Source organism: Melanotaenia boesemani, chromosome 16 (genome assembly GCF_017639745.1).
Source record: "Melanotaenia boesemani isolate fMelBoe1 chromosome 16, fMelBoe1.pri, whole genome shotgun sequence".
Classification (NCBI taxonomy): domain Eukaryota; kingdom Metazoa; phylum Chordata; class Actinopteri; order Atheriniformes; family Melanotaeniidae; genus Melanotaenia; species Melanotaenia boesemani.
This window is the reverse complement of record NC_055697.1, coordinates 3,644,497-3,671,225: the sequence shown is the minus strand read 5'-3', so window position 1 is coordinate 3,671,225 and position 26,729 is coordinate 3,644,497. Positions and strand designations below refer to the sequence as shown.

General features: G+C 45.7%; 3 protein-coding genes and 1 long non-coding RNA gene across 11 annotated transcripts; 2 read left to right on the top strand and 2 right to left on the bottom strand.

Moving 5' to 3' along the window:
* Positions 1-2,846: 2,846 nt before the first annotated feature.
* Positions 2,847-9,593, bottom strand: aprt (adenine phosphoribosyltransferase). The gene is made up of 5 exons (XM_042010946.1): positions 9,434-9,593; positions 9,104-9,207; positions 7,608-7,741; positions 7,311-7,389; positions 2,847-3,388 (listed from the first exon to the last, which is right to left on the bottom strand). Exons 1-5 carry the CDS (start codon positions 9,520-9,522, stop codon positions 3,249-3,251), a joined length of 546 nt encoding a protein of 181 aa, XP_041866880.1. The 5' UTR covers positions 9,523-9,593; the 3' UTR covers positions 2,847-3,248.
* Positions 7,748-9,094, top strand: LOC121655999. 7 transcript variants are annotated; one of them, XR_006013357.1, is made up of 5 exons: positions 8,284-8,304; positions 8,455-8,646; positions 8,699-8,812; positions 8,865-8,926; positions 9,031-9,072. It is a non-coding gene; the product is annotated as an uncharacterized LOC121655999 (long non-coding RNA). The 7 variants fall into 7 exon arrangements; XR_006013356.1 differs by lacking the exon at positions 8,284-8,304 and adding an exon at positions 7,748-7,945 and having other exon boundaries at positions 8,481-8,646; positions 8,891-9,094; XR_006013359.1 differs by having other exon boundaries at positions 8,699-8,760; positions 8,865-9,094.
* Positions 9,594-9,868: 275 nt separating the features above from the next.
* tk2 (thymidine kinase 2) lies at positions 9,869-18,888 on the top strand. The gene is made up of 10 exons (XM_042010145.1): positions 9,869-10,039; positions 11,269-11,306; positions 11,469-11,543; positions 11,712-11,765; positions 12,409-12,498; positions 12,600-12,673; positions 12,834-12,922; positions 14,751-14,830; positions 14,902-14,982; positions 18,277-18,888. The coding sequence occupies exons 1-10, from the start codon at positions 9,910-9,912 to the stop codon at positions 18,358-18,360; spliced, it is 795 nt and encodes a 264-aa protein (XP_041866079.1). The 5' UTR covers positions 9,869-9,909; the 3' UTR covers positions 18,361-18,888.
* Positions 18,889-21,101: 2,213 nt separating this feature from the next.
* On the bottom strand, positions 21,102-26,660 carry LOC121655466 (spermatogenesis-associated protein 2). Of its 2 annotated transcripts, XM_042010144.1 has the most exons (7): positions 26,055-26,660; positions 24,501-24,610; positions 23,859-23,985; positions 23,259-23,384; positions 22,563-23,058; positions 21,827-22,120; positions 21,102-21,589 (listed from the first exon to the last, which is right to left on the bottom strand). In XM_042010144.1, the coding sequence occupies exons 1-6, from the start codon at positions 26,391-26,393 to the stop codon at positions 21,858-21,860; spliced, it is 1,461 nt and encodes a 486-aa protein (XP_041866078.1). In that variant the 5' UTR covers positions 26,394-26,660; the 3' UTR covers positions 21,102-21,589; positions 21,827-21,857. The 2 variants fall into 2 exon arrangements, with proteins under 2 accessions (XP_041866078.1, XP_041866077.1); XM_042010143.1 differs by having other exon boundaries at positions 21,102-22,120.
* Between the last annotated feature and the right edge of the window lie 69 nt (positions 26,661-26,729).

Genomic DNA, 26,729 nt, shown 5'->3' with positions numbered 1-26,729 from the left:
TCTCGTCTATGTGTTGGCCCTGCGATGGACTGGTGACCTGTCCAGGGTGTACCCTGCCTCTCACCTGTTAATATGGGATTGGCTCCAGCTTCCCTGCGACCCTTAATGGACTAAGCGGTACAGAGAACCTACTGGACCTACTCTATGCAAACGCACGGGGAGCATACAGTGCAACCGCCCTTCTCCCCCTCGGCAGGTCATATCACAACCTGGTTCTGCTTTCACCAAAGTATGTACCTATTGTCCGGCGGCAGCCTGTGCCCACAAGGAGAGTGAGGAGGCCCTGCAGGACTGCTTTGACTGCACAGACTGGGATGCACTCTGCCTGCCTCATGGGGAGGACATCAACGGTATGACGGACAGCATCACGGAATACATCAAATTCTGTGAGGACACTGTCATGTCCTCCAGGACTGTTAGATGCTTCCCAAACAACAAGCCGTGGATCACTAGCGACCTGAAGACCCTACTCAACAAGAAGAAGAGAGCCTTCGGGTCTGGAGACAGATTTGTGGAGTGGGTGGGTAAGAATCACCTGCTGCTTAATGTGGACAAGACCAAAGAGATGGTGTTAGACTTCAGGAAGAAGGGATCAGCTCCACAGCCCGTCTGCATCCTGGGTAGTGATGTGGACACGGTTGAGGAATATAAATACCTGGGAGTGACTATCGATAACAGACTGAGTTGGAAGACCAACAGCACAGCTGTGTACAAGAAGGCCTGCAGCAGACTCTACTTCCTGAGGAAGCTGCAGTCGTTCAACGTGTGCAGCAAGATGCTGGAAATCTTTTACTAGTCTGTTGTGGCCGGTGCCCTGTTTTCATCTGTGGTCTGCTGGGGGGGCAGCATTGCAGCCAGTGACACCAACAGACTGAACAAACTGATCAGGAAGGCTGGCTCTGTCATTGGCTGCAGACAGGACACTTTAGAAGCAGTGGTGGAGAGGAGGACACTGAACAAACTGTTATCTATCTTGGATAACCCGGACCACCCTCTCCACCCTGTGCTGGACAGACAACGAAGCTCCTTTTCCAAAAGGCTCAGACAGCTTCGCTGTCTCAAGGACCGCTTTAGGAAATCTTTCCTGCCACACGCTATAAGACTGTTTAACTCATCATCATTGTGTCAGAGATAACAATATGAGTGACTGTTGTAACTGGTGAATTTTTGCACTGACTGGATCAACCTTGCACAGTTAAACTCCTCATCTGTGTCATTGAAAACAACTGTCAAGTATGTAACTGGGTAATTTGTGTGTAACTGGTTAATTTTGCACAGACAAGCTCAATTTCGCACACCACACTACTAATCATTGCACTGGATTATATTATTTGCTGGCTATTCTCACTTCTTACTGTATATAGCTAAATACCTCCTTGTATAAGTCTTTGTAGATATTGAAATTTTTTATACTGTTTTTATTTTGCTACCTTTAGAAGCACAACTGCTAAATGACTGTACCGCTGCAACACCTAAATTTCCCAACTTGGGATGAATAAAGTACTTCTATCTATCTATCTATCTATCTATCTATCTATCTATCTATCTATCTATCTATCTATCTATCTATCTATCTATCTAATGGACTAAGCGGTACAGAGAACGAATGAAAAGCTTTTATCTGGATTACATCTTTTGAACAACCAGCGCTCATGATATTCTACACTGTAGATGGTGGATTTGTTCCAGTTTTAGATCCAGTTTGTCTCAGATTGGTGAGCTTCTGTCCAGCTTCAGCTCATATTTTCATCACATGGTGAAATGTCTCAGTTTCACCATCTGATGTGTTGGTGATCTGCTACTGGGGATAATATATGACTTGATGAGATTTATAAATCATTGCATTCTGTTTTTATTTACATTTTACACAGGGTACCAACTTTTTGTTGTGGTTGTCCAGAATCATCTGTCCGGATGTCGTGTGTTCATTTGGCCACATAAGGGCGCCACTAACACTGGTTTTCTTGTCAGGTGTGGCAGGAAAAGTATAAAATAAAATATGACCTGATGGGATTCTGGTTCTATTTATATTTTATAGTCTGAATTTGTTGGAACTGAAGAACAGGACCTTATCATTCACCTCACACATCAATAACATCACCCGCTCAGCCTATTTCCATCTGCGCAATATCAGCCATCTTCGCCCCTCCCTCACCCCCCACACCACCTCTATCCTAGTGCACAGCCTTGTCACCTCCCGCCTGGATTACTGCAACTCTCTCCTCTTTGGCCTCTCACAAAAATCCCTTCAGAAACTCCAAATGGTTCAGAACTCTGCTGCCCGCATCATCACATCACTCCCATCCTGCAAGAACTCCACTGGCTTCCCATCAAGTACAGGATAGAATACAAGATCCTCCTCCATACATACAAATCCATACATAAACTCTCACCCCCTTACCTCTCAGATCTTCTCCACATAGTCACCCCTTCCAGATGTCTTCGCTCCTCCTCTTCTATCCATCTCTCTGTCCCTCCTGCCCGTCTCAGCACCATGGGGAGCAGAGCTTTCAGTCGCTCTGCTCCCCAGCTCTGGAACGCACTTCCTCCTGACCTCCGCAATACCGACTCTCTCCTCATCTTCATTTCCAAACTCAAAACTCATCTTTTCAGAACAGCATACTCTCTGTAACATTATTTTCAATCACATCCTCGCCACTCTGCCCTTTATGCTTAGGTTTTTAGATTGTGTTGTATATGTGTGCCTCTCCTGTACTTTTAATGTTTTATTATTTGTTTGTACAGCGTCCTTGGGTGCCCTGAAAGGTGCTTTAAATAAAATGTATTATTATTATTATTATTATTAACAAGGAGGAAGGTTGGGTGTGAAATGAATAAAAACTCAGTAGAAACCAGTAGATTTTAATTCTGTGACGGAGCTTCATGGAAATCTGCATATTTAATGAGACATAATGATCCAGGCTAAAGAAAAAGAAGAATCAGAAAGCAGATCTGCATTAAGACTGGTCCAGATTCTGTTTTCAGCCACAGAATCAACAGTTAAAAACTTTACAGCAGACAGAAATTCTGGCCATTATGAAGCTGTAAACCTGATCAGTTATCACTCAGACTGAAACTGGGTCCAGAAACCTGGGAAATAAAATCAGACAAACACCGTGACCATCAGCAGCAGAGATTACATGTCCGTCCAGGTAGTTCCTCCCTCATCCTGCAGGGTCTCTGCTGGAAACACACCGGAACAGATGAGCTGGACCTGGACCAGGACCCAGGCTTCCTGTGAGGTGGTGTCAGTACTGAACCAGAGAGAAGAGCGAGTGTGGTTTGAGTCTGTCGCTGCCCTTCAGCTCCTTCAGCTCCAGCACCACCATGCAGCCCAGAACCTCCGCCTGTTGCTTACACATCAGCTCACAGGCTGCCAACAGCGTCCCTGAAACACACCGAAGTCACAACATCAGACTCTGCTGCGGTCTGTAGTTTGATTCCTGCACATCCTCTATCCCCAGTAGAAGATAAACAACACATCGAATGATGAAACAGACATTTTACCATGTGATAGGAAATATGAGCTGATAGTGAATCTGATGCAGCAACACGTCTGGAAAAAGTAGTTCCTGGGTGATGTTCGGCACAGTGTAAAAAGTAGTTCCAGGGTGACGTTCAGCATGGTGTAAAAAGTAGTTCCAGGGTGTTGTTCAGCATGGTGTAAAAAGTAGTTCCAGGGTGTTGCTCAGCATGGTGTAAAAACTAGTTCCAGGGTGATGTTCAGCATGGTGTAAAAAGTAGTTCCAGGGTGATGTTCAGCACGGTGTAGCATCTCTTCTTCTTCTAACATGTTTGGAAACGTCTGGGAAGTGAGGAGACCAGTTGCTGGAGTTTTAGGAGAGGAATGTTGTCCCATTGCTGGATTCCTGCTCCCATGATGCTCCAGATGTTGTGTACTGGTGACAGGTCTGGACTGCAGGCAGGCCAGTTCAGCAGCCGGACTCTTCTCCTGTGAAGCCATGCTGCTGTGATGGATGCAGGATGTGGTTCAGCATCGTCTTGCTGAAATCTGCAAGTCCTTCCCTGAAAGAGACGTTGTCTGGATGGGAGCAGATGTTGCTCTAAAACCTCCATGTACTTTTCAGCATTGATGGAGCTTCACAGATGTGGAAGCTGCCCACGCCATAGGCACTAATGCAGCCCCATCCCATCAGAGATGCAGCTTTTCACCTGTCCACTGATAACAAGCTGGATGCACCCTCTCCTCTTTAGTCTGCAGGACACGCCGTCCATGCTTTCCACAAACTAGTTCACATCTTCATCCAGGTTTCCACTTTGCCTCAGACCATTTAAATGAGCTTTGGTCCAGAGATGATGACGCTGGATCTGGATCCTGTTCACATCTGGCTTCTTCTCTGTATGATGGAGCTTTAACCTGCATTTGTGGGTTTCAGGGTGAACTGTGTTCACAGACAGTGGTTTCTGGAAGTCTTCCTGAGTCCATGCAGTGGTTTCCAGTAGAGGTCACCAGCATCCAGCCTTGTCCCATGCACACAGAGATTCCTCCTGATTCTCTGAATCTTCTGATGATATTCTACACCGTAGGTGGTGGATCTTCAAAGTCTGAGGAACATTTTTCTTAAATTGTTCCACTGTCCTTCTTTCCATCTGAGAGACTCTGCCTCTCTGAAATGCTCCCTTTAATAATAATAATAATAATAATACATTTTATTTATAAAGGTGCCTTTCTCACACTCAAGGTCACCGTACAATAAAAACACAACAATGAATAAATCCAAATAAAATACAAGAAAAACATAAAACAGTGATTGCAACAATGTACATATTATAATGAGTAAGCCAGTTTAAACAGATGTGTTTTCAATTTGGATTTGAACAGATGAATAGAATCAGAGTTGCGGAGGTCAGGGGGGAGTGAGTTCCACAGATGAGGAGCAGAGCAGCTGAAAGCTCTACTCCCCATGGTGACAAGGCGAGCGGGGGTGAAGATGAGGTGAATTGCAGAGGTGGATCTGAGGGAACGGACCGGTTTGACAACACGGAGGAGATCAGAAAAATATGGAGGGGCGAGGTTGTGTATGGCCTTAAAGGTTAACAGCAAAATTTTATAGTGAATGCGATGGGTGATGGGGAGCCAGTGGAGCTGCTGTAAGATGGGGGTGATATGATGGATGGATGGGGTTCTAGTGATGATTCTGGCTGCTGCATTCTGTACCAGCTGAAGTTTATGAATTGATTTCTGGGGAAGACCAAACAGAAGGGAGTTGCAGTAATCCAAGCGTGATGTGACCAGGCTGTGTACAAGTATGGCGGTGGTGTGAGGGGTGAGAGAAGGGCGTAGGCGGTTGATATTGCGGAGATGGAAGTATGCGGACCGTGTTATGTTATTAATGTGTGATGTGAAAGAAAGAGTGCTGTCGAGGATGACACCCAGACTCTTTACCTGAGGGGAGGGAGAGATGGAAGAGTCATCAATGGGAATGCAGAAACTATCAGATTTAGAGAGGGTGGATTTGGTGCCAACTAGTAACATTTCGGTTTTACTACTGTTTAATTTGAGAAAGTTTGAAGTGAACCAGGACTTAATGTCATGAAGACAATCTGTGAGTGAGGTAGGTGGGAGAGTGGAGTTTGGCTTTGTGGAGAGATAGAGCTGGGTGTCATCCGCATAACAATGGAAATGTATGTGGTGTTTTCTAAAAATATAACCGAGGGGGAGGAGGTAGATGATGAACAACAGGGGCCCCAGGACTGAGCCCTGGGGCACACCTGTGGTGACTGGGAGTGACTGGGAATGGGATGATTTCAGCTGTACGAACTGAGTGCGGCCAGAAAGGTATGATTTGAACCAGTTAAGAGGGGTGTGGGTAATGCCAATAGAGGAGAGTCTAGTCAGAAGGATGGAGTGGGAAATAGTATCGAAGGCCGAACTCAGATCGAGAAGGATAAGAATGGATAATAAACCAGAGTCAGCTGCTAGAAGGAGATCATTGGTGACTTTTAGTAATGCTGTTTCAGTGCTGTGGAGTGGACGGAAACCAGATTGAAATTCTTCATATAGATTGTTAATGGATAGATGGGCTCGGAGTTGTGAGGAAACTATTTTTTCCAGTAGTTTTGAAATAAACGGCAGATTGGAGATGGGACGAAAGTTATTAAGGTTGTTAGGGTCCAAGCCGGGTTTTTTAAGTATTGGGGTGATGGCAGCAGTTTTTAACAATGGGGGGACCAGACCAGTGGTGAGGGAGGAGTGTATGATGCAAGTAATGAGCGGCGCTAGTGAGGAAGCAGATGCTTTTACTAGGAAGGTTGGGATGGGGTCTAGTCGACAGGTGGATGATTTTGATTTCCTTATTAATTCAGTGATGGCAGTGATAGGGGGGAGAGTAAATGCAGAAAGAGAGATGGAAGGAGGCAGAAGGGGAGGTAATGGAGAAGGATTATAAGAAACATTTGGAGCGAGATGTTGATGAATATTCTGGATTTTGGATGTGAAGAATGAGATTAGACTGTTACAGAAAGCAGATGAGGCCATGTGAGGTGGAAGGGAGTCAGGAGGTTGTGTAATTTTGTTCAAGAGAGAAAATAGAGCCTTTGTGTTACCTTCATTAGAATTAATTAAACTAGAATAATAGGTGGATTTGGCAAGTTTGCAGCAGTCCCTATAGTAAGTGATGTGGTTTTGATACATTTCCTGGTGGATAGTTAAACCAGTTTTCCTGTAGAGTCGCTCCAGTTGACGTCCTTTGGTTTTGAGTTTTCTGAGAGCAGGGGTAAACCAGGGTGAAGAGCAGTTGAAAGTGACTGATCTAGTTTTTAGAGGGGCCAAGTTATTGAGCAGATTCTGAAGACTGTTATTGTAATGTGAGACAAGATCATCAGGGCTAGAGAAACTGTCAGGGTGGGGTAGAGCGTTAATGGCAGTAGAGAGAGTGCCCAGTCATGTTACTGACCTGTTGCCAGGTAACCTGATTAGTTGTCAAATGCTCCTCCAGGTGTTCCTGGTTTGTACCAGTTACTTTTCCAGCCTTTTGTTGCTCCTGTTCCAACTTTTTTTTCCAGACGTGTTGTTGCATCAGATTCACTATCAGCTCATATTTTCCATCACATGGTGAAAAGTCTCAGTTTCATCATCTGACGTGTTGTTTATCTGCTACTGGGAATAAAATATGGGATGGGATTCTTGTGTTATTTACATTTTACACAGAGAATCAACCTTTTCTTGGGAACTGGGGTAATGATCACATGATCTACGCCAAATGAAAAATGAAGCTCCGCTCACTTCACAGTATGTGTGTATGACTGTGTGTTTGTGAAATAATGTTGCAGTGAAAAGCATTTCTCACCTCCAGTAGCCAGAAGATCATCAATCAGTAGAACCTTCTGACCAGGAGCTACAGCATCCTCCTGGATCTCTGCTTCAGCCTGAAGGGAAGCAGAACCACAGATTAAGTCCTGCAGCAGCCAGAAGAGCTAGCATCACAAACCAGTATGGTCCACCAGGACCGCTCCAGGTGTGCCATTGGCTGGTCTGATCATGTGACCTTACCAGAGTTCACGTCTACAACCTATGTTTCCTTACTGTTTCCCAGTGTTGCACCATGATCTGAAAGCATCCTGCAGGACGAGCCCAGCATGCTTACCTTCCCGTACTCCAGATCATAGGACACAGACACAGTGGCTCCGGGCAGCTTGCCTTTCTTCCGGACCAGGACGAAGCCGATGCCAAGCCTCTGGGCCAGCAGAGGTCCGAACAGGAAACCACGAGCATCTAAACCTGTACATGGAACGCATGGAGCTATAACTTCATTTATAGACAGGAAATCACTGGAGAGGTGGAGATTCCTGTAAGGAGCAGCTGGAGGACTTCATGTCCACCACAGCTAAACAACCCGGATCTACTGCTGGGTGGAGGCAGTTCTGAGTAAAACCACTTAGAATCACAGCGTTTCAACTGATGGAGGTGACTAAACTAATGGAGGTGGATGTGACTATGAACTGATTAAGGTGGATGTGACTATAAACTGATGCAGGTGGATGTGATTATAAACTGATGCAGGTGGATGTGACTAAAAACTGATGGAGGTGGATGTGACTGTAAACTGATGCAGGTGGATGTGACTATGAACTGATGCAGATGGGTGAAGGTGGATGTGACTATAAACTGATGGAGGTGGATGTGACTGTAAACTGATGCAGGTGGATGTGACTATGAACTGATGCAGATGGGTGAAGGTGGATGTGACTATAAACTCATGGAGGTGGATGTGACTGTAAACTGATGCAGGTGGATGTGACTATGAACTCATGGGAGGTGGGTGTGACTGTAAACTGATGGAGGTGGGTGAAGGTGGATGTGACTGTAAACTGATGCAGGTGGATGTGACTATGAACTGATGCAGGTGGGTGAAGGTGGATGTGACTATAAACTGATGGAGGTGGATGTGACTGCAACCTGATGCAGGTGGATTTGACTATGAACTGATGCAGGTGGATGTGACTATGAACTGATGCAGGTGGATGTGACTATGAACTGATGCAGGTGGATGTGACTATGAACTGATGCAGGTGGATGTGACTATGAACTGATGCAGGTGGGTGAAGGTGGATGTGACTATAAACTGATGCAGGTGGATGTGACTGTAAACTGATGCAGGTGGATGTGACTGTAAACTGATGGAGGTGGATGTGACTGCAACCTGATGCAGGTGGATTTGACTATGAACTGATGCAGGTGGATGTGACTATGAACTGATGCAGGTGGGTGAAGGTGGATGTGACTATAAACTGATGCAGGTGGATGTGACTGTAAACTGATGCAGGTGGATGTGACTATGAACTGATGGAGGTGGATGTGACTGCAACCTGATGCAGGTGGATTTGACTATGAACTGATGCAGGTGGATGTGACTATGAACTGATGCAGGTGGGTGAAGGTGGATGTGACTATAAACTGATGCAGGTGGATGTGACTGTAAACTGATGCAGGTGGATTTGACTATGAACTGATGTAGGTGGATGTGACTATGAACTGATGGAGGTGGATGTGACTATGAACTGATGGAGGTGGATGTGACTATGAACTGATGGAGGCGGGTGGAGATGGATGGAGGTGGAAGGGTCTGCTTCCTCCACTTACCAACGATCAGGTCAACCTGAGGGTGGTTGCTCCTCACATGTTCTTCAAACAGGTCCGTGACTGCTGTCAGAGTAGCGGCGTCCTTCAGGATGGGACAGATGTCTCTGTGGGACAGAAGCACACAAGTGCTGCTCAGGTGAGTCTAAATCCTCCCCAGGTTCAGTTCTTCCTGTCTCATCATCGGAGCCTGGAGTCCGAACCCGCTAATGCACCCGCTAATGAACCGGCCGCGGATATACGAGGCACGTGAACTTTGTTCAGTCAGCACACCTGTCCTGATGTTCCCTCCATGCTTCACGCTCACACAATATGGTCTGGAGATGGTCTCACCTGAACATGATTCCTTTCTTTGGAAAGTCCGGGAAGACCCGGATGTGCGCGTGAACCAGCTGCAGCTTTGATTCGTGATCTGAAGACATTTTTCTGCTACCGTGATCTACCCTCCGACTTCTGCTCGGTTTCTGTTGCAAGATCCTGCTGCTGGTTCAGAGGACGGTCCGGGACTGTACCGCCACCTGCTGGACCGGAACGGAATTGAATTTCACCGAATGTTTTTGTTTTTAATTTGATTTTGTTTGTTTTAAAGACATATTGATTTTAAAACGGACTTTTCCCATCTTTTAGAAAATTATTCAATGCTGCTGATTTTATAGGTGGAGTGATCTTTGATTTGTTGTCAGGCAGCAAAGATGAAAACTTTTCATGACCGTCTGATGTCGCTGTTAAGCGCCCTTCTCCTGGATGAAAACCATCGAAGAAGAACACGGATTGAACCCGGAAATTGTAGACGATGTCTGTGTCTTGACATGTTCTGTTACAAGTTTGGGAAGTCCATCTCTGTGGTTCCGACTCTGTGTGCTGGATGGATCCGGAGGGGGATGCTACCTTCCTGGAGCCCGACCACAGCGCACAGCGTCACGCGGCAGATGACCACAGGTAACTTGTGTCACCTCTCAAGTCGCAGCAGCTTGTTTTAGGACCCGGGTTTTAAAGGGCTTTGATGTGATTTGTGCCTCTCACCCGGTACAGTTTATAACTATAAGCAGAGATTGGGTTCCTTTCGGTCCGATTGTTCCGTTTTCAGTCTCTGGCGCAGACATGTTTGGGATTTTCTCGTGACAAATTGGTATTTCTTGTCCACAGTGATACTCGGCAGCTTTAAGGGTTATTAAAACCAGATGGTAGGTTGCCAACTGGCCCGTATTAGCCGGGACGTCCAGTATTTTTATTGAAATTGGTTCGTCCCGTACAGGACGTCTCTTGTCCTGTATTCTGAGTGCTGCTCGTTGTCTTTGCTTTGTGTTGCAGTCTCGGCTACCTAGAGACAGAAAACGTTTATTTTAAAAATATTACTTAACTTAAAAAGTTCTCAATGTATTTAGTTTGTATTTTAAAATTAATTGTCGCTCCACACAAACAGCTTAAGTTACTGGTTTTTTAGCTGCGTGCTAGATGAAACTGTATCTCTTTAACTAAGTTATGTGATTGTGCAAAAACTAAGTTGTGTGTTTGTGGGATTTTGTTATATATTTTCCTCTTGTATGTTAAATAGGGATGCATGTTATTACAGCTTTATGGAGCCTAATTAACAGCCCTTTAAATGCAATAATGTTGTACAATAATCAATGTGGTCATTGGTAATAAAGCATTTTAAGATTTAAGTATAACTAATTGCTTTTTAATCACCCCTTTACTAAAAACACTGGCACAAAAAAAAAACAAAAAAAAAAAACACCACTGCTATGGGTTCCCCACCCCACGGGAGTTGGGCTGTGGTGGTCATGGCCCTCAGGAGCTGTGGTTGGCGTCCCTTATTTTCACTCTTGAAAGTGGGCACCCCTACCAGCTGGTGTTATAATAAACGTGGTTGGAAAGCCTGATCTTCCTGACGAAAGCCTGACGACCAGGTAGAACCGGTAAGGGTGGAGCATCTGTGGAATGAACACAGATAAAGGTGGAGGTAGTTTCTCCATAAAACCTGTAAACGTCAGCGTCATGATGAAAAATAAATTTCTAGCTGTGAATCTTAGCCCCGCCCACCTCTTGACTCCAGCCACGGAAATACTTGATAAGTCGACCTGCTGACTCCACCTGTCTAAATTCAGACAGGCCATCAGAAGTTTGGGAAACCAAGTCTGGTCTCACTTTGTCCTCTTCCTTCCCAGGGAAGTTGGTCCGGATCGGAGACACCAGGAAGCCTGTGGTGAGCCTCCAGCTATGATCCGACATGTGTTCAGTAGATATCTGAGCTTTTATTTTAGGATCATTCTGACATCTTTGAAGGTTGATTAAGCAGAAGTGACGTTACAAAGCCCAGACTTCATTCTCGGGTCTGTCATCTCTGTGTCTCCTCCTCTGTTTCCAGATCTGCGTTGAAGGGAATATCGCCAGCGGGAAAACCACGTGTTTGGAATATTTCAGCAAAACCAGCAACATAGAGGTACGAGAGCGTGCTCTGTTCTAAAGCAGCATCTCTGACATGACATGAGTACATCTCTGCAAACACATGCTTTATTACAATGCTTCAGCTTCAGTCAGAGAAAATTCTAGTCTAGTTTATATTGCAGGAGGCTTTCATGCGGACTTTTCTGTTTCCCTGTGTGTCCAGGTCCTTCCTGAACCAGTGTTTCTATGGAGGAACGTCAGGGGACACAACCCTTTGGTAACCCAAACAGCCGACTTCACATCAGAAATAAAACCTCCTCCTCCTTTGCTGCATGGTTTCTCTGAAACGTTCCACAGGTTGAACTCCATCTCTGTAGATCTACAGGGTGCAGAGATCTACAGAGGCGGCGCTACATCAAGAGTTACTAAAGGAGAAGATGAGAACACCAATGAAGAAGATAACTGGTTCATCTGTTGGTTAAAGCAGCTTGTGTTTCTATCAAAGTAAAACATGGAGCTGTATCAGATCTTAAGTTGATCAGATTTCTATCAGAACTTTTACTGAGGTCTTCCATGTCTGACCGCCAGACATTTCTCCCATTCAGAGCCGCCTGTCGCCCCACAAGCGCTTGTGTTTTGGTTGTGTTTACCTACAATGCCGTGCACTGAATTTTTATAGTCCCTGTGTCCACTTGATGGGGACCGAGATTCATGGTTGTAGGTGGACCGAGTCCGCTCCTTTGATCCGAATCAGAGTTTATTTACACAATCACAATACCCAAAATGAAGCAACTTTCCCAGCAAATAAAACGACTTTCCCAGCAAACAAAACGACTTTCCCAGCAAACAGATCAGAGTTGGAATAAAAAAGGCTGGTGTGAACTTGTCCTGAGACTGAACCCGTCCTCTTGTCTATGCAGGGTCTTATGTACCAGGACCCAGAGAGGTGGGGCATCACTCTGCAGACCTACGTTCAGCTCACCATGCTGGATCGTCACATGGCACCTGTTGTAAGTCCGGTTCTTCTACACCAACATTCCCACAGGGAAGCTGGGGGGGAGTGAACCTGCAGAACCTCGGCTGTGTGTTCTGACAGCTTCTCTGGTTTTAGTCTGCTCCGGTCAAGATGATGGAGAGGTCCATCTACAGCGCCAAGTACATGTTTGTGGAGAACCTCTTCAGAAGGTACTGGTACCAGGAGACCAGATGAGTCTGGTACTGGGTCATTGACTCATCTAGAGGCTGAGAAGTCAGCGAGGATGATGATGATGATGTAGGAAAATCCAGCATGGTCCAGAAGATCCCGTGATGTTATAATAAATACTGAACATTTCTCCTCCCTCAGTGGCAAGATGCCAGAGGTGGACTACGCTGTTCTGACCGAGTGGTTCAACTGGATCACAACTAACATTTCCATCCCAGTTGACCTGATCGGTAAGAATTCCCAGAGCAGAACCACAAACAGCTGCTGAAGACCATGATGATCAGACAGATGTGGAATAGTGCAGAGAGATTTTTTAATTTAATTTAGCCTTTTTTTAACCAGGTTAGTCCCGTTGAAGCCAAAGATCTCCTTTTCAAGGGAGACCTGCCCAAGAGGGCAACAGCACAGCTGCATTAAAACAAACATACAAAATGTGCAACATTAAAACTTACTCACATAAAAGATTGTGATTTATTATGAGTAACAGGTGCTGAAAAAACAAAATGCTTTCTTGCCCAGTTCAGTTTGTACTTTGAGGACAGCAAATTGCAGAGCTTCAATAGATTGGAGATCATGACTTTTTTGTTTGCTAAAAGACGACAAACAGGACGGAATGATACCCAGAATGGTTTTATAAATGAACACATACCAATGACAGAGACGTCAAGCACATCCAGTTAACCTTAAAATAACGTGTACAGTGCTGAGTACAGGGACCGCAGCTGGTAATGAATCTCAGCGCCCCATGGTACATACTCTCTAGTCTGCAGAAGCATTCATGTACAACACATCTCCATAGCCAATAACAGGCAAAAGGGTTGCTTCCACCAATTTCTGTTTCACATAAAACGAAAAGCAAGACTTATTTCTACAGTAAAATCCTAATAAGACAAGTGGTCATCAATGAAAAAATCCTAAATATTTAAAATTAGATACCAATGTGTGTCACCATTTCTTCTTCAAATTTGCTCATACTGTGCTAATCTAGCAGTTTTTGAAGTGGTGAAGAACATACATTTAATTTAGTCTGCATTTAAAACAAGTTGCAGAAGACAAAGTTGGACTCTACAATTGTTTTCAGCCATTTTGTTTTGTCCAAAGCTGAGATGAGGCGAAGGTTTTTTTTGCCGCTGCCACTGTGATGAAATGTTAAATTATCAAGCTTATCAAACTGTGCATCTTGAAGTAGCATTTCTTGTGAGGAAGAGTTACCAGACTCATTTGGGATACCAGTAAAACCACACAAAAGTACACAAGTACAAAACAAGTACTGTATAAAACACAATACAATGATTTATGACATGCTGAAAGGAAAAGTTCCACCGTTTGATGATGTTAACAGACAGGGCTTATAGCGGAAAGCTACCAAGCAGGTCCAGTTAGCAGACAAGGCCGATGGAGGCTAGCAGACAAGGTCAATGACTGGGGGACTAGCAGGCGATGCCGACGGCTTGGGTCTAGCAGGTGAAGCTGATGGTTGGAGACTAGCAGGCCGGTCGATGGTTGAAGGCTAGCAGGTAAGGCTAATAGGTGGAGACTAGCAGACAGGAGTGGTATAAGGAAGCTAATGGAGCTAGCTGTTTACCTCAACAGGTGGATTGTAGATAGGCTAAAGTCTGTTTCAATCCAATGAGATCTGAAGACAATTTATCCACCAGAAATTTCATTCTGCAGAGAATTAGTTGATCTTGCAGAGCACCACTAATTCAGGCTCAAATGAAATAAAGTCTCATACATAAAAACACACACACTCAGACCTCAGGTGCGAACACACTAAACACAGGACTGACTTGGCTGCCATCTTGGATTTTGAACAGGGATGAGGTGAAGATGATGATGATGATCAGACAGATGTGTAATACTAGAGAGGGATGAGGTGAAGATGATGAAGATCAGATGGGAACGAGACACCAAAGTGTCTGAATGCTGGAGGCAACAGAGAAGCCACTAAATGCAGGACCACACCTGGAACAGCCACACCTGGAACAACAGTTAAAATGCTGTGCAGAATGAAGCAGGGTGAAGATGTGGACACACCTTTTCTGTTTGGTGTTTCAGTTTACCTGCAGACGTCTCCGACCACCTGCCATGAGCGGTTGAAGCAGAGATGCAGGGAGGAGGAGAAAGTCATCCCCCTGGTGAGGAGACGACACTCAGAACTCGTGGATTCATTTCACAGAGCAGGAAACTCATGAATGTGTGTGTTCAGGAGTATCTGGAGTCCATCCATCAGCTGTATGACGACTGGCTGGTTAATGGCTCCTCGTCTCCTCGTCCTGCTCCTGTCCTGGTGAGAGATGCACAGATATCACACATTACACCATCCCTCTGATTAAAACCTGGTATTTCACTAGAACATATAAATGCACAGATACAACCTTAATTCCAAAACACCTGGAGGAGGATGCTGTGTAAAATGTAAATAACAATGTTGTGATTTATTAATCTTGATCTTCATTGATGTCTAGTCTTTAGTCGGTGAAAGGTCTGGACTGCAGGCAGGCCAGTTCAGCTGCCGGACTCTTCTCCTGTGAAGCCATGCTGCTGTAATGGATGCAGGATGTGGTTCAGCATCGTCTTGCTGAAATCTGCAAGTCCTTCCCTGAGAGAGACGTTGTCTGGATGGGAGCAGATGTTGCTCTAAAACCTCCATGTACTTTTCAGCATTGATGGAGCTTCACAGATGTGGAAGCTGCCCACGCCATAGGCACTAATGCAGCCCCATCCCATCAGAGATGCAGCTTTTCACCTGTCCACTGATAACAAGCTGGATGCTCCCTCTCCTCTTTAGTCTGCAGGACACGCCGTCCATGCTTTCCACAAACTATTTCACATCTTCATCCAGGTTTCCACTTTGCCTCAGACCATTTAAAATGAGCTTTGGTCCAGAGAAGACGGAAGAAGCTGGTTCTGGATCCTGTTCACATCTGGCTTCTTCTTTGCATGATGGAGCTTTAACCTGCATTTGTGGGTTTCAGGGTGAACTGTGTTCACAGACAGTGGTTTCTGGAAGTCTTCCTGAGTCCATGCAGTGGTTTCCAGTAGAAAATCATGTCTGCTTTTAACACTAGAACGGCCACTTTTCCATAACTACTAAATACTACTAGTACATTTAATTAGCTAATAATTGTTTTACAAAACAATATAACACCAAAATAGACAATAAAGTTTGATTTATTTTTTAATGAATTGCCACATATTTACAAGAACAGTTTTCTTTTAGCAAGGCATTCATCTTACAAATCTTATAAAAATATAATAAGTACCATAAAAGGAAAACTGTATCATCATTTATCACAGAAACAAACGAAAGACCACTTTCCATAAACTATCTGTAATAAACGGCAGTCAGCAGGTGTGGAATAAAATGATAGAAGACACAAACAGCAGAACAAAGTCCGTAACGAGCTTTATGAAGCAAAACAATTTCTTTACGTCATTATTATTATTATAACTATTTACATTGTTTGCGATGAGGCTGCTAACTCTACTTACGAGTCGCAGTCAGCGCAGATCTTCTCTCTTCTGCTGGCAGAACCTGCTGCAGGAGTGGAAAGTTTTGTTTTAGGTGCAGCTCCTCCACACCTGGCACCGCCTCCTTTCAGGAGTCTGCTCCACCTTGTGGACCTGCTGGCTGCACAAACTCCTCTGCCAGCTTCTGCAGAAATCTCCATCGTGCAGGGTGGCAGTGCGCAGCTTGAAGAGGACGTGAGCGTTTGTTCCAGCAATACGATAACAGCCATCTTCTTTCCACTCTTTACTGAACATTTCCTTCTGATGCCATCTGATCCAGGACGTCCACTCTGTACTTGATGTTGTAATATTACACAGACTCCGGCTTTGCCCTCGGCTCGTCAGTGATGCCTACACCCGTGTGCACGGTGCTTAAAATACAAATTTTTCACAAGGCTTTCCCTGATAAATTGTGAGGGTTGCACCTCAGCATTTCAGCACCTTGGTAGAAAACGGTTCTGCTTGCTGTTTGGTGGAGAGGGAGGCAACTCGCGCTTTATTTTCCCCACAGGACTGGTCCTCTTAGCCTGCAAGGTGGTGGCCAGTTTCAGGGAGGTGGTGATGTTTCTTCCCTTCCCCATGAACGTCTCCACCAGCTTATCACCACATTCTCTCCAAAGAGCCGACCTCTGCTCCACGTCTCCTCCTTTCCCAGTTACGGAGCTCCATTCAGCAGGTACTTTGACTCGACATCTGCTGCCAGACAGAATTTGATCCCAGATTTATCCGGTTTATTTGCCATGTATTGAATACATTTGCACCTGGCCTGGTGGAAAATGGCTGTTCATGGACCGTGATGCTGGCACCCGGCTTGTAGCAAGGAATACAGCTCTCAATGAAGTTGTTCCAGGTTGCAGAGGCAGGGTGAACCTGTCATCCAGGAGACGCGTGCATCGGGTTTTCTTTTTATTGAAACAGAGAAAATTTATAATCTCTTTGAATCTTTTTCTGGACATCGTGTCCTTCAAGAACTCCCTGGATGTTTAACAGCTGTCCACACAGTACCATCCTTCCCAATTTCACCTCCACTTCTGGGTGAGATGACTGCTGATGGGGACTAGCCTCCTAATTTATGTTCAGTGTGGCCGATGGTTCAGCGAGCCTACGATGATAGCAACATGGTAATAATAGCTTAATAATGATAATAATGTGATTGTGCCGCCATGAAAGAAACTAGCAAAATGATTAGTTTCACCAAACATGACTGGAGATGATCCTGGATCGATAGCTGTCAAATTTCCAAACGTGGTGTGGATGGGAAAATAGAACGCAACATGCCTTGTGGTCAACATGACCTCTTTTGGATGAAATAGGTAGAAATAGTCATAGTACCTCTGTCCTTCACATACTAAATTTAAAAATTAATTTGAATGAAAATTTAATTAGTTTCAAGAAAAGTCAAAGACCAGCAGGGGTTGATGATTTTATTTGTAAAAGTTATTTAGCATGCAAATTTCTTAACTGTCAAAATGACCGCCTTGGCCTTTTTAGTGTTAATGTAGAAGATCACCAGCATCCAGCCTTGTCCCATGCACACAGAGATTCCTCCTGATTCTCTGGATCTACTGATGATATTCTACACTGTAGATGATGGATCTTCAAAGAGGAACATTTTTCTGAAATTGTTCCACAGTTTTAGATCCAGTTTGTCCCAGATTGGTGAAGCTTTGTGCATCTTTCGATGTGAGAGACTCTGCCTCTCTGAAATGCTCCTTTTATACCAGTCATGTTACTGACCTGCTGCCACTTAACCTGATTAGTTGTCCAGTGCTCCTCCAGGTGTTTCTGGTTTGTACCAGTTACTTTTCCAGCCTTTTGTTGCTCCTGCTCCAACTTTTTCACATGGTGAAACGTCTCATTCTCATAATCTGATATGTTGGTTATCAGCTACTGGGGATAAAATATGACCTGATTCTCAGATTTTTAAAGTGTCCTAAGTTTTGGGGGAATTAAGGTTGTAGGTGCAAACAGAAAGCAGTCCCACAGAGAGGGCCGTCAGAGGGATTCAGGGTGGGCTTCATGTTAATCTTCAGATAACTCTGAATAGAATATTCAGTTATCATGTTTGCAGGTGATTCCTGCTGACCATGACCTGCCGAGGATGCTGCAGCAGTACGAGGAACACCGGGAGAAGATCCTGACCTCCTGGATATGATGTTTACAGAGGAGCAGACGTTTGCTTTTTTTATTTAGTTTTGTCTGTATTCTGAGTGCTCTGTGATCCACAGGTCAGCCTGCAGCTGTTCAGTCAGTAATGTCTCATTCCAGCTTCAGATGAAACATTCCAGCTTTAAACCAGAATCCTCTCACACAACACACCATGTTCACCTCTACCTGTAAATACTCATGTTTGGAGTCAGTCAGGAGGAATTAATGATGAAATGTAGGACTGATTTTTACCATCAAGTTGTCTCATTAACTTTTAGACATGCTCTCTTTAAAGAGTTCTGAGAAAGATCCAGTTTGAGTTACAGAGTGACTTTTTTTTCCTGTTTCTAAAGTAGAATATGTTTATTTTTAATTATTTATTAATGTTGGCACCTAATGTGAGCATGTGAGTGGTGTAATGGCGGAGCAGTCATCCTTAACGGGAGATTTGGTGCTTCCTGAAGATCCTGAAAGTCACATTATGTTGTGAATTTGTATGAAGAAACTGTTTAAATAAAGCCAGATGAAAACAGAAGCAGATTGTTGGTGTTGTTGATCAAAGAAGAAAAGAAGCTGCTTGATATGACCTGATATGTTTACAGCAGAGTGAAGCAGCTTTTTCTGTAGCATCTCTGCACATCACCCCGTGCTGGTTTCACATCGCCCCATCCTGTATTCACATCGCCCCGTCCTGGTTTCACATCGCCCCGTCCTGGATTCACATCGCCCCGTCCTGGTTTCACATCGCCCCTTCCTGGTTTCACATCACCCCGTCCTGTATTCACATCGCCCAGTCCTGGTTTCACATCGCCCCGTCCTGGTTTCACATCACCCCATCCTGGTTTCACATCGCCCTGTCCTGGATTCACATCACCCCGTCCTGTATTCACATCGCCCAATCCTGGTTTCACATCACCCCGTCCTGGTTTCACATCACCCTGTCCTGGCTTCACATCACCCCGTCCTGTATTCATATCGCCCAGTCCTGGATTCACATCACCCCGTCCTGTATTCACATCGCCCAATCCTGGTTTCACATCGCCCCGTCCTGGTTTCACATCACCCCTTCCTGGTTTCACATCGCCCCGTCCTGGATTCACATCACCCCGTCCTGTATTCACATCGCCCAATCCTGGTTTCACATCACCCCGTCCTGTATTCGCATCACCCCGTCCTGGTTTCACATCACCCCGTCCTGTATTCACATCTCCCAGTCCTTGTTTCACATCACCCCGTCCTGGTTTCACATCACCCCGTCCTGTATTCACATCGCCCAGTCCTGGTTTCACATCACCCCGTCCTGTATTCACATCGCCCAGTCCTGGTTTCACATCACCCCGTCCTGTATTCATATCGCCCAGTCCTGGTTTCACATCACCCCGTCCTGTATTCACATCACCCCATCCTGGTTTCACATCAACCCGTCCTGGATTCACATCACCCCGTCCTGTATTCACATCGCCCAGTCCTGGTTTCACATCACCCCGTCCTGTATTCATATCGCCCAGTCCTGGATTCACATCACCCCGTCCTGTATTCACATCGCCCAATCCTGGTTTCACATCGCCCCGTCCTGGTTTCACATCACCCCTTCCTGGTTTCACATCGCCCCGTCCTGGATTCACATCACCCCGTCCTGTATTCACATCGCCCAATCCTGGTTTCACATCACCCCGTCCTGTATTCGCATCACCCCGTCCTGGTTTCACATCACCCCGTCCTGTATTCACATCTCCCAGTCCTTGTTTCACATCACCCCGTCCTGGTTTCACATCACCCCGTCCTGTATTCACATCGCCCAGTCCTGGTTTCACATCACCCCGTCCTGTATTCATATCGCCCAGTCCTGGTTTCACATCACCCCGTCCTGTATTCACATCGCCCAGTCCTGGTTTCACATCACCCCGTCCTGTATTCATATCGCCCAGTCCTGGTTTCACATCACCCCGTCCTGTATTCACATCACCCCGTCCTGGTTTCACATCAACCCGTCCTGGTTTCACATCACCCCGTCCTGTATTCACATCGCCCAGTCCTGGTTTCACATCACCCCGTCCTGTATTCATATCGCCCAGTCCTGGTTTCACATCACCCCGTCCTGTATTCACATCGCCCAGTCCTGGTTTCACATCACCCCGTCCTGTATTCATATCGCCCAGTCCTGGTTTCACATCACCCCGTCCTGTATTCACATCACCCCATCCTGGTTTCACATCACCCCGTCCTGGTTTCACATCACCCCATCCTGGATTCACATCACCCCATCCTGGTTTCACATCAACCCGTCCTGGATTCACATCAACCCGTCCTGGATTCACATCACCCCGTCCTGGATTCACATCACCCCATCCTGGTTTCACATCAACCCGTCCTGGATTCACATCAACCCGTCCTGGATTCACATCACCCTGTCCGTCTGTTTGCGTATCCATTTTTTGCTTCAAGCATTTATGGGCCTTAACCCGAGCTGCCATGTTCTTTATTCTCCTGCAAACTTCCCAACAAGCCATACTGGTTCAGTCTTTTTCCATCTGGACTGTCTGAGGCTTGGAGAGTCTGAGAAGGAGACCTCTGGGATGTCCACTCCTGGGAAGATGTGTTAAAGCACTTAATTTATCTGTTAAATATGAAATTATTCCATATTTATAGCTGAAAACTGGTTCCTATGAGACCAATTTGGGATAACAATCTTTTTTATATGTGATGCTAGTAACAGAGGTGTGAGTCCCAGTGAAGAGACAGTCAGGGTTTCTGTTGAGAAAAGTTTATTGTATCATTTAGTTAAAACATCAGGAAACACATTTCAGATTCAGTACCATCCCAAAGTGAATTTAAATGGTAAAGAAATTATTATTTAGGCACAGCCATCATTAACAAGGTCAAATATTCTCACAGTTAAAACCAAAACCACGTGATTATCTCATCGCATTACACCATATTATCCACATCCGACCATTCAGAGACAAGCGCTGTGTCATCCAAGCAGACTTCCTGTTAAAAAGGCACAATCAGAACAGAGAACCCTGGTTAAGAAAAGAATCCCTGAGAAATGTTGCTTGTAAGGAACATGCGGATATCCCTGAGATCTTCAGCATGAACAGCAGCAGAGTGAACAGAGCTGGGACTGTAGCAGCTTCTTTCTGTCTTCTAAGTGGACGTATGAGATTCAGTCTGGGCTAAAATCCATCACGGGTCCACACATGACCAAGCTGGAACTGATCTCCGCTCTGAACCAGCTGCTCTAACAAGCTCTCACACACCAGCCTGATGTGTGTGAGCACACACGGATGCAGTGCTAAATATCCTTTATCTGGGTAAACCTCAAATGTCCAAGAGCAAGTGAATGCAGCACATGATGTACATATCCATCTGTTCCCATGTGCATAAAACATCATTCTCCAATGTTTGGTTTGCATTCTTCATAAGATATAAAATATTATAATATTTATATAATAATTTTCATGTGATGCCGCCCCCCCAATCTCCAAATCACTGTATATCCAGTCAGTTTCCTTCTCCATCATCGGCGCAGACTCCATCACCTCCATCCTGAGATTTCCCTCTACTGCTCCTCTCAGAACTAATTTTTCTCTCTTTTTGCCTCTTATCTATACTCATGTCTTCCTGCCGTCTCTCATCATCCTCTCTTCCCTTCCCCTGTCCTTTATTTCCCTGAACACTAGCTGTTTCCATCCTCTTAACCAGCTCTTTCAGAGCCTTCGCTTCATCCAACGAGCCCAAAGAGACTGCTCCCTCATTTCTTCTGTCTGAAAAACACACCCAAAAAAATAAGAAATTAACTTAACTTCACATGTAATACATTAAACATAACATACTGATAACTTATAGCATATTAACAGCTTTAAAGCAAACTTTTATAATATAAGTTAACTTTATAAAAGAATTTCACATAATTTCCTTTGTACTCAGGGGTCAGCTAATGGAACGGTGCGGGATGGGGCGGAATGGGACCGGATAGGATGGGATGGGAAGTAACTTAACTCCATTATGTTATGAGACATTAGCTGGGCAAACCTGTCAGCTGAAAAGTTTTAACTTAGCTGTGAATATTTCTGCATCACACAGCAGCTTCTTCCTTTAATGTTAAGAAATTACAACATAAATATGAAGGCCGGGTTTAAAGGGCTGAGGGGGCGGGGTTTGGTTTAGGTTGAGCTGAGGGTTGCAGGAAAGTCCGTGTATAGTTACCAGACTGTTGCTGTGTCTCAGAGGCAGGTCCTGATCTGGATTGAGGTTTTCCAGACTTCAGACCGAGCTCTGCCTCGGTCGTGGCTCTGAGTGTCATGTGCAGGGAAATGGCTTGAGGTCCACTGAGTTCTTCATCCACCCCTCCTCCATCAGAGTCACTGCTGCAAGGGCAGAGGGCGGCGGTCCGTCCACTACTCCGGTCATTACAACCAGCAAACACTTCATCTGCTTCAGTGTCTTCATCTCGGCAGAGGTTGGCTGGAGCTTTACTCTGTCTGACACAATTTTTACCAGGGAGCTCTGCATCACTCAGGACTTTACTGCAGGCCATGGCAGCGGCAGCTTTGTGAGGCTGGTCTGGTACAAGCGGGCGGCCCCTGATCGCCAGGTCCGGGTACGTCTTCTGCATTTCCATAATGGACTTGTCTACACTGATGTGATGGGGTTGTCGAGGTTTGGCGTTAAATGCAAGTCTTCTTTCCAAACAGGAAGGTCCCTGAGAACAGAAACAGATTCCATGTGACTCTATTCTCCCCGTTTGTCATAAAAAGGTTTGTTAGTATATATTGATCTGGCCCTCCACATGATCCCTCGATTTTTCACTGACATCATTTCTTTTATAATGTAAATTGATGGAAATGTAATATTTTCATCCCAGTTTATAATCCTGCTGGTTTCCCCCACCCTCCATCCTACCTCTGTTTTAACCAACTCTTTCTTTGTCTTCTCCTGGGTGTCCTTTGGTCCTGGTCTTGTCTTCTTTTCTGGGGCCCTCATCGGTTTTACAGGCCGCTCTCCTCTCTGGAGAAGCTCTAACCACTCCTGTAGCAGAATGATGCAGACTGGACTCAGACTGGAACCAGATTGATTCCAGTCTGAGTCCAGTCTGGGTCGAGTCTGGGTCCAGTCTGGTTCCAGCCTGGGTCCAGTCTTGGTTCAGTCATGGTCCAGTCTGGTTCCAGCCTGGGTCCAATCTTGGTTCAGTCTTGGTCCAGTCTGGTTCCAGCCTGGGTCCAGTCTTGGTTCAGTCATGGTCCAGTCTGGTTCCAGCCTAGGTCCAGTCTGGTTTCAGCCTGGGTCCAGTCTTGGTTCAGTCATGGTCCAGTCTGGTTCCAGCCTAGGTCCAGTCTGGTTTCAGCCTGGGTCCAGTCTTGTTTCAGTCATGGTCCAGTCTGGTTCCAGCCTAGGTCCAGTCTGGGTTCAGTTTTGTATGGACCCAGACTGGACCCAGGCTGGGTGACCAGATGGATCATTTCCAGAGTGGCTAACACAGAAGCAGATGATTGGTGATCATACGTGTGGAGTCAGCTGATTCTTCACCAGGACATCCAGGAGGCGGCAGCACTCCAGGCGGGCCAGCAGCAGTTCGAAGCCCACCAGCATGGCTCTGTCTGAGCTGGCGTCTGGACTGAGTCTGAACTCCCTGAAATACAGCAGAGCCGTGAACAGCAGGACACACAGACCCTGCAGCTGTATGTAAATCTATCTGGCATACTTCTGGAGCAATCTCTCTACAACCAGGAGCTGAATGCTGCTGCATCAAAAGGAAAAATTACCAGAAAAGTCTGATAAATGACTTTTTACACCTCCTGTTATTTTTAAGGTTAATTTTTTCACCATGACGTCGAAAACAAGACTCGTCTGGCAGTTTCTCCCGGTTACATAAACACACCATCTCCGGAAAAGTGAAACTCATTCATCAACAAAACGACTGCAGACAGTTGAACTACAGAGGAGGACATCCAAGACGAGGAAGGCCAGCGAAGGTCTCTGACCAGGCTGCTGGCGTGGTGGTTACTACCGCAGCCTCACAGCAACAAAGTCGCTGGTTTGAGCCCCAGCTTGGGGGAGGTTGGAACAGTGGCTTTTCTGTGTGGAGTTTGCATATTCTCCCCGCACACACATGGGAGCATGCCACGTTTTTTTGGATCTTCTTACCTTTGTGAAGCATCATCATGGGGCACGTAGCCAATAGAAGCCAGGACAGACTGGATAGTAGCAGAGCTGAGAACAGGGAGGAGATGGTACACAAATGGACCTGTAAAAGTCTGGAAGAAAAACAGAGACAGTTCCATCAAGGTTCAGTACAGGTGGTGCATTCTGAGAGAAAACTTCTGAGTTCATAATGTGCTGTGGTGACATAGGCGTAGATGTAGGTGTAGATGTAGGGGACTGAAGTGGAAATACGGAGGACGGAGGATGCTCTGATCCTACAATGTCTGCGTCAAGATGTTTCAGATCTTCCATCAGACTGTAGTGGAGAGTTTAATCTGCTCTGCAGCATCTGCTGGACCAGCAGGACCAGGACCAGACTTAAAAAAACTGAATAAACTGATCCAGAAGTTCTGGATCTGTTCTGGGGACTGGTCTGGAGCTGACTGTCCGGAGAAGAATGCTGCACCAGCTGCTGGACATGATGGAGGATTCTTCACATCCTCCACACAAGGTTTAATGATAATCATCATCATGATCGTTTTATAATGTCTGAATTCAACTTTAATGAAGACGTAGATACTCAGTCATTTCATATAACACACAAAAGTACTAATCTGCAGACAGGCAGATGACAGACATCACAGGAGGAGACAAATGCAAGGAAGCGAAACCTCCCACTTCTCTGTTCTACAGTTCAAACAGACAAGTTGCTGTTTTATCGGCCCACTGGAGAACCACGACGACTTCTCCACCGGTTCTTCAGATGTTCCCTGCAGGGCAACAGCTGTTTCAGACAGGAGGCTGGAAAATGTCTGAATATGATTTCCATCCATCCACCCATTTATCCATCCATCCACCCATCTGCCGTCCGTCCGTCCATCCATCCATCCACCCACCTGTCCATCCATACATCCGTCCATTCATCCATCCATCAAACCACCTGTCCATCCATCCATCCATCTATCCATCCATCCATCCATCCATCCACCCATTTATCCATCCATCCACCCATCTGTCCGTCCGTCCGTCCATCCATCCATCCATCCACTCACCTGTCCATCCATTCATCCATCCATTCATCCACCCACCTGTCCATCCATCCATCCATCTATCCATCCATCCATCCATCCACCCATCTATCTGTCCGTCCGTCCATCCATCCATCCATCCATCCATCCACCCACCTGTCCATCCATCCATCCACCTGTCCATCCACCCATTTATCCATCCATCTACTTGTCCGTCTGTCAGTCCGTCCGTCCGTCCATCCATCCATCCATCCATCCATCCATCCATCCATCCATCCACCCACCTGTCTATCCACCCATCCATCCATCCATCCATCCACCCACCTGTCCATCCATCCATCCATCTATCCATCCACCCACCTGTCCATCCATCCATCCATCCATCAACCTGTCCATCCATCCATCCACCTGTCCAGTTTAACCACGTCATTAAAACGCATAATGTGCTTTTTTGATTTGGAGTATGATGGAAAACTGACAGAGAGAGAGAGAAAAAGGGTGGGTGGAAAGAAGTAAGGAAGGCAGGCACCTTGATGGTTTTGATCTCCCTCTTCCAGGGTTGGAGGACCAGGTTGACGCAGATGGTTTCCAGCATCTCGGAGGCTCGAATGAAGCACGCAAGCTGCCTCCGGCGGTCGGGGTTCGGTTCTCCGCTGCCCTGGGTCACGGCCTGGAGGAAGGGGAACACGGTGAAGATCTCCCGGAGGTCCGGCTGTCTCTGCAGATACTGCGTTGCTTTTTTCAGCAGCTGGCGGTCGCGGCACGGCTGAACATCTGGACACAGCTGGAGGCACCACTGTCTATAATCCTCGAAGACGTCCTGTCGGCAGAACCCAGCCGGTTCTGCTGTTTCGGTACCGTCCTTCATGGCTGCCACGCCGTGGAGAGTCTGATCTGAGGAAGTATGAGGAAGTGAAGCTGAGAGAGCCTGATGAGGAAGTGAAAGTGACGGTAGATCTGGTTTCTCTCTGAAACCAAACTGAACTTCTTCTACTGTAAAATTATTATAAATAACTGGACAGTTTTTTTGTTTTTGTTTTTTTTTATCTATTGGTTCAGATATTTCCTCTTATTTCTCCCGGGAATCATTTTTTTTATATCAAGGATGATGTTGAACAACACCACTGGGCAGGCTTTACTTTAAATAAACTAAACTCTTATTTTTTCTAACATCTAAAACTTTTCTGTCACCTCTACAGAAAGA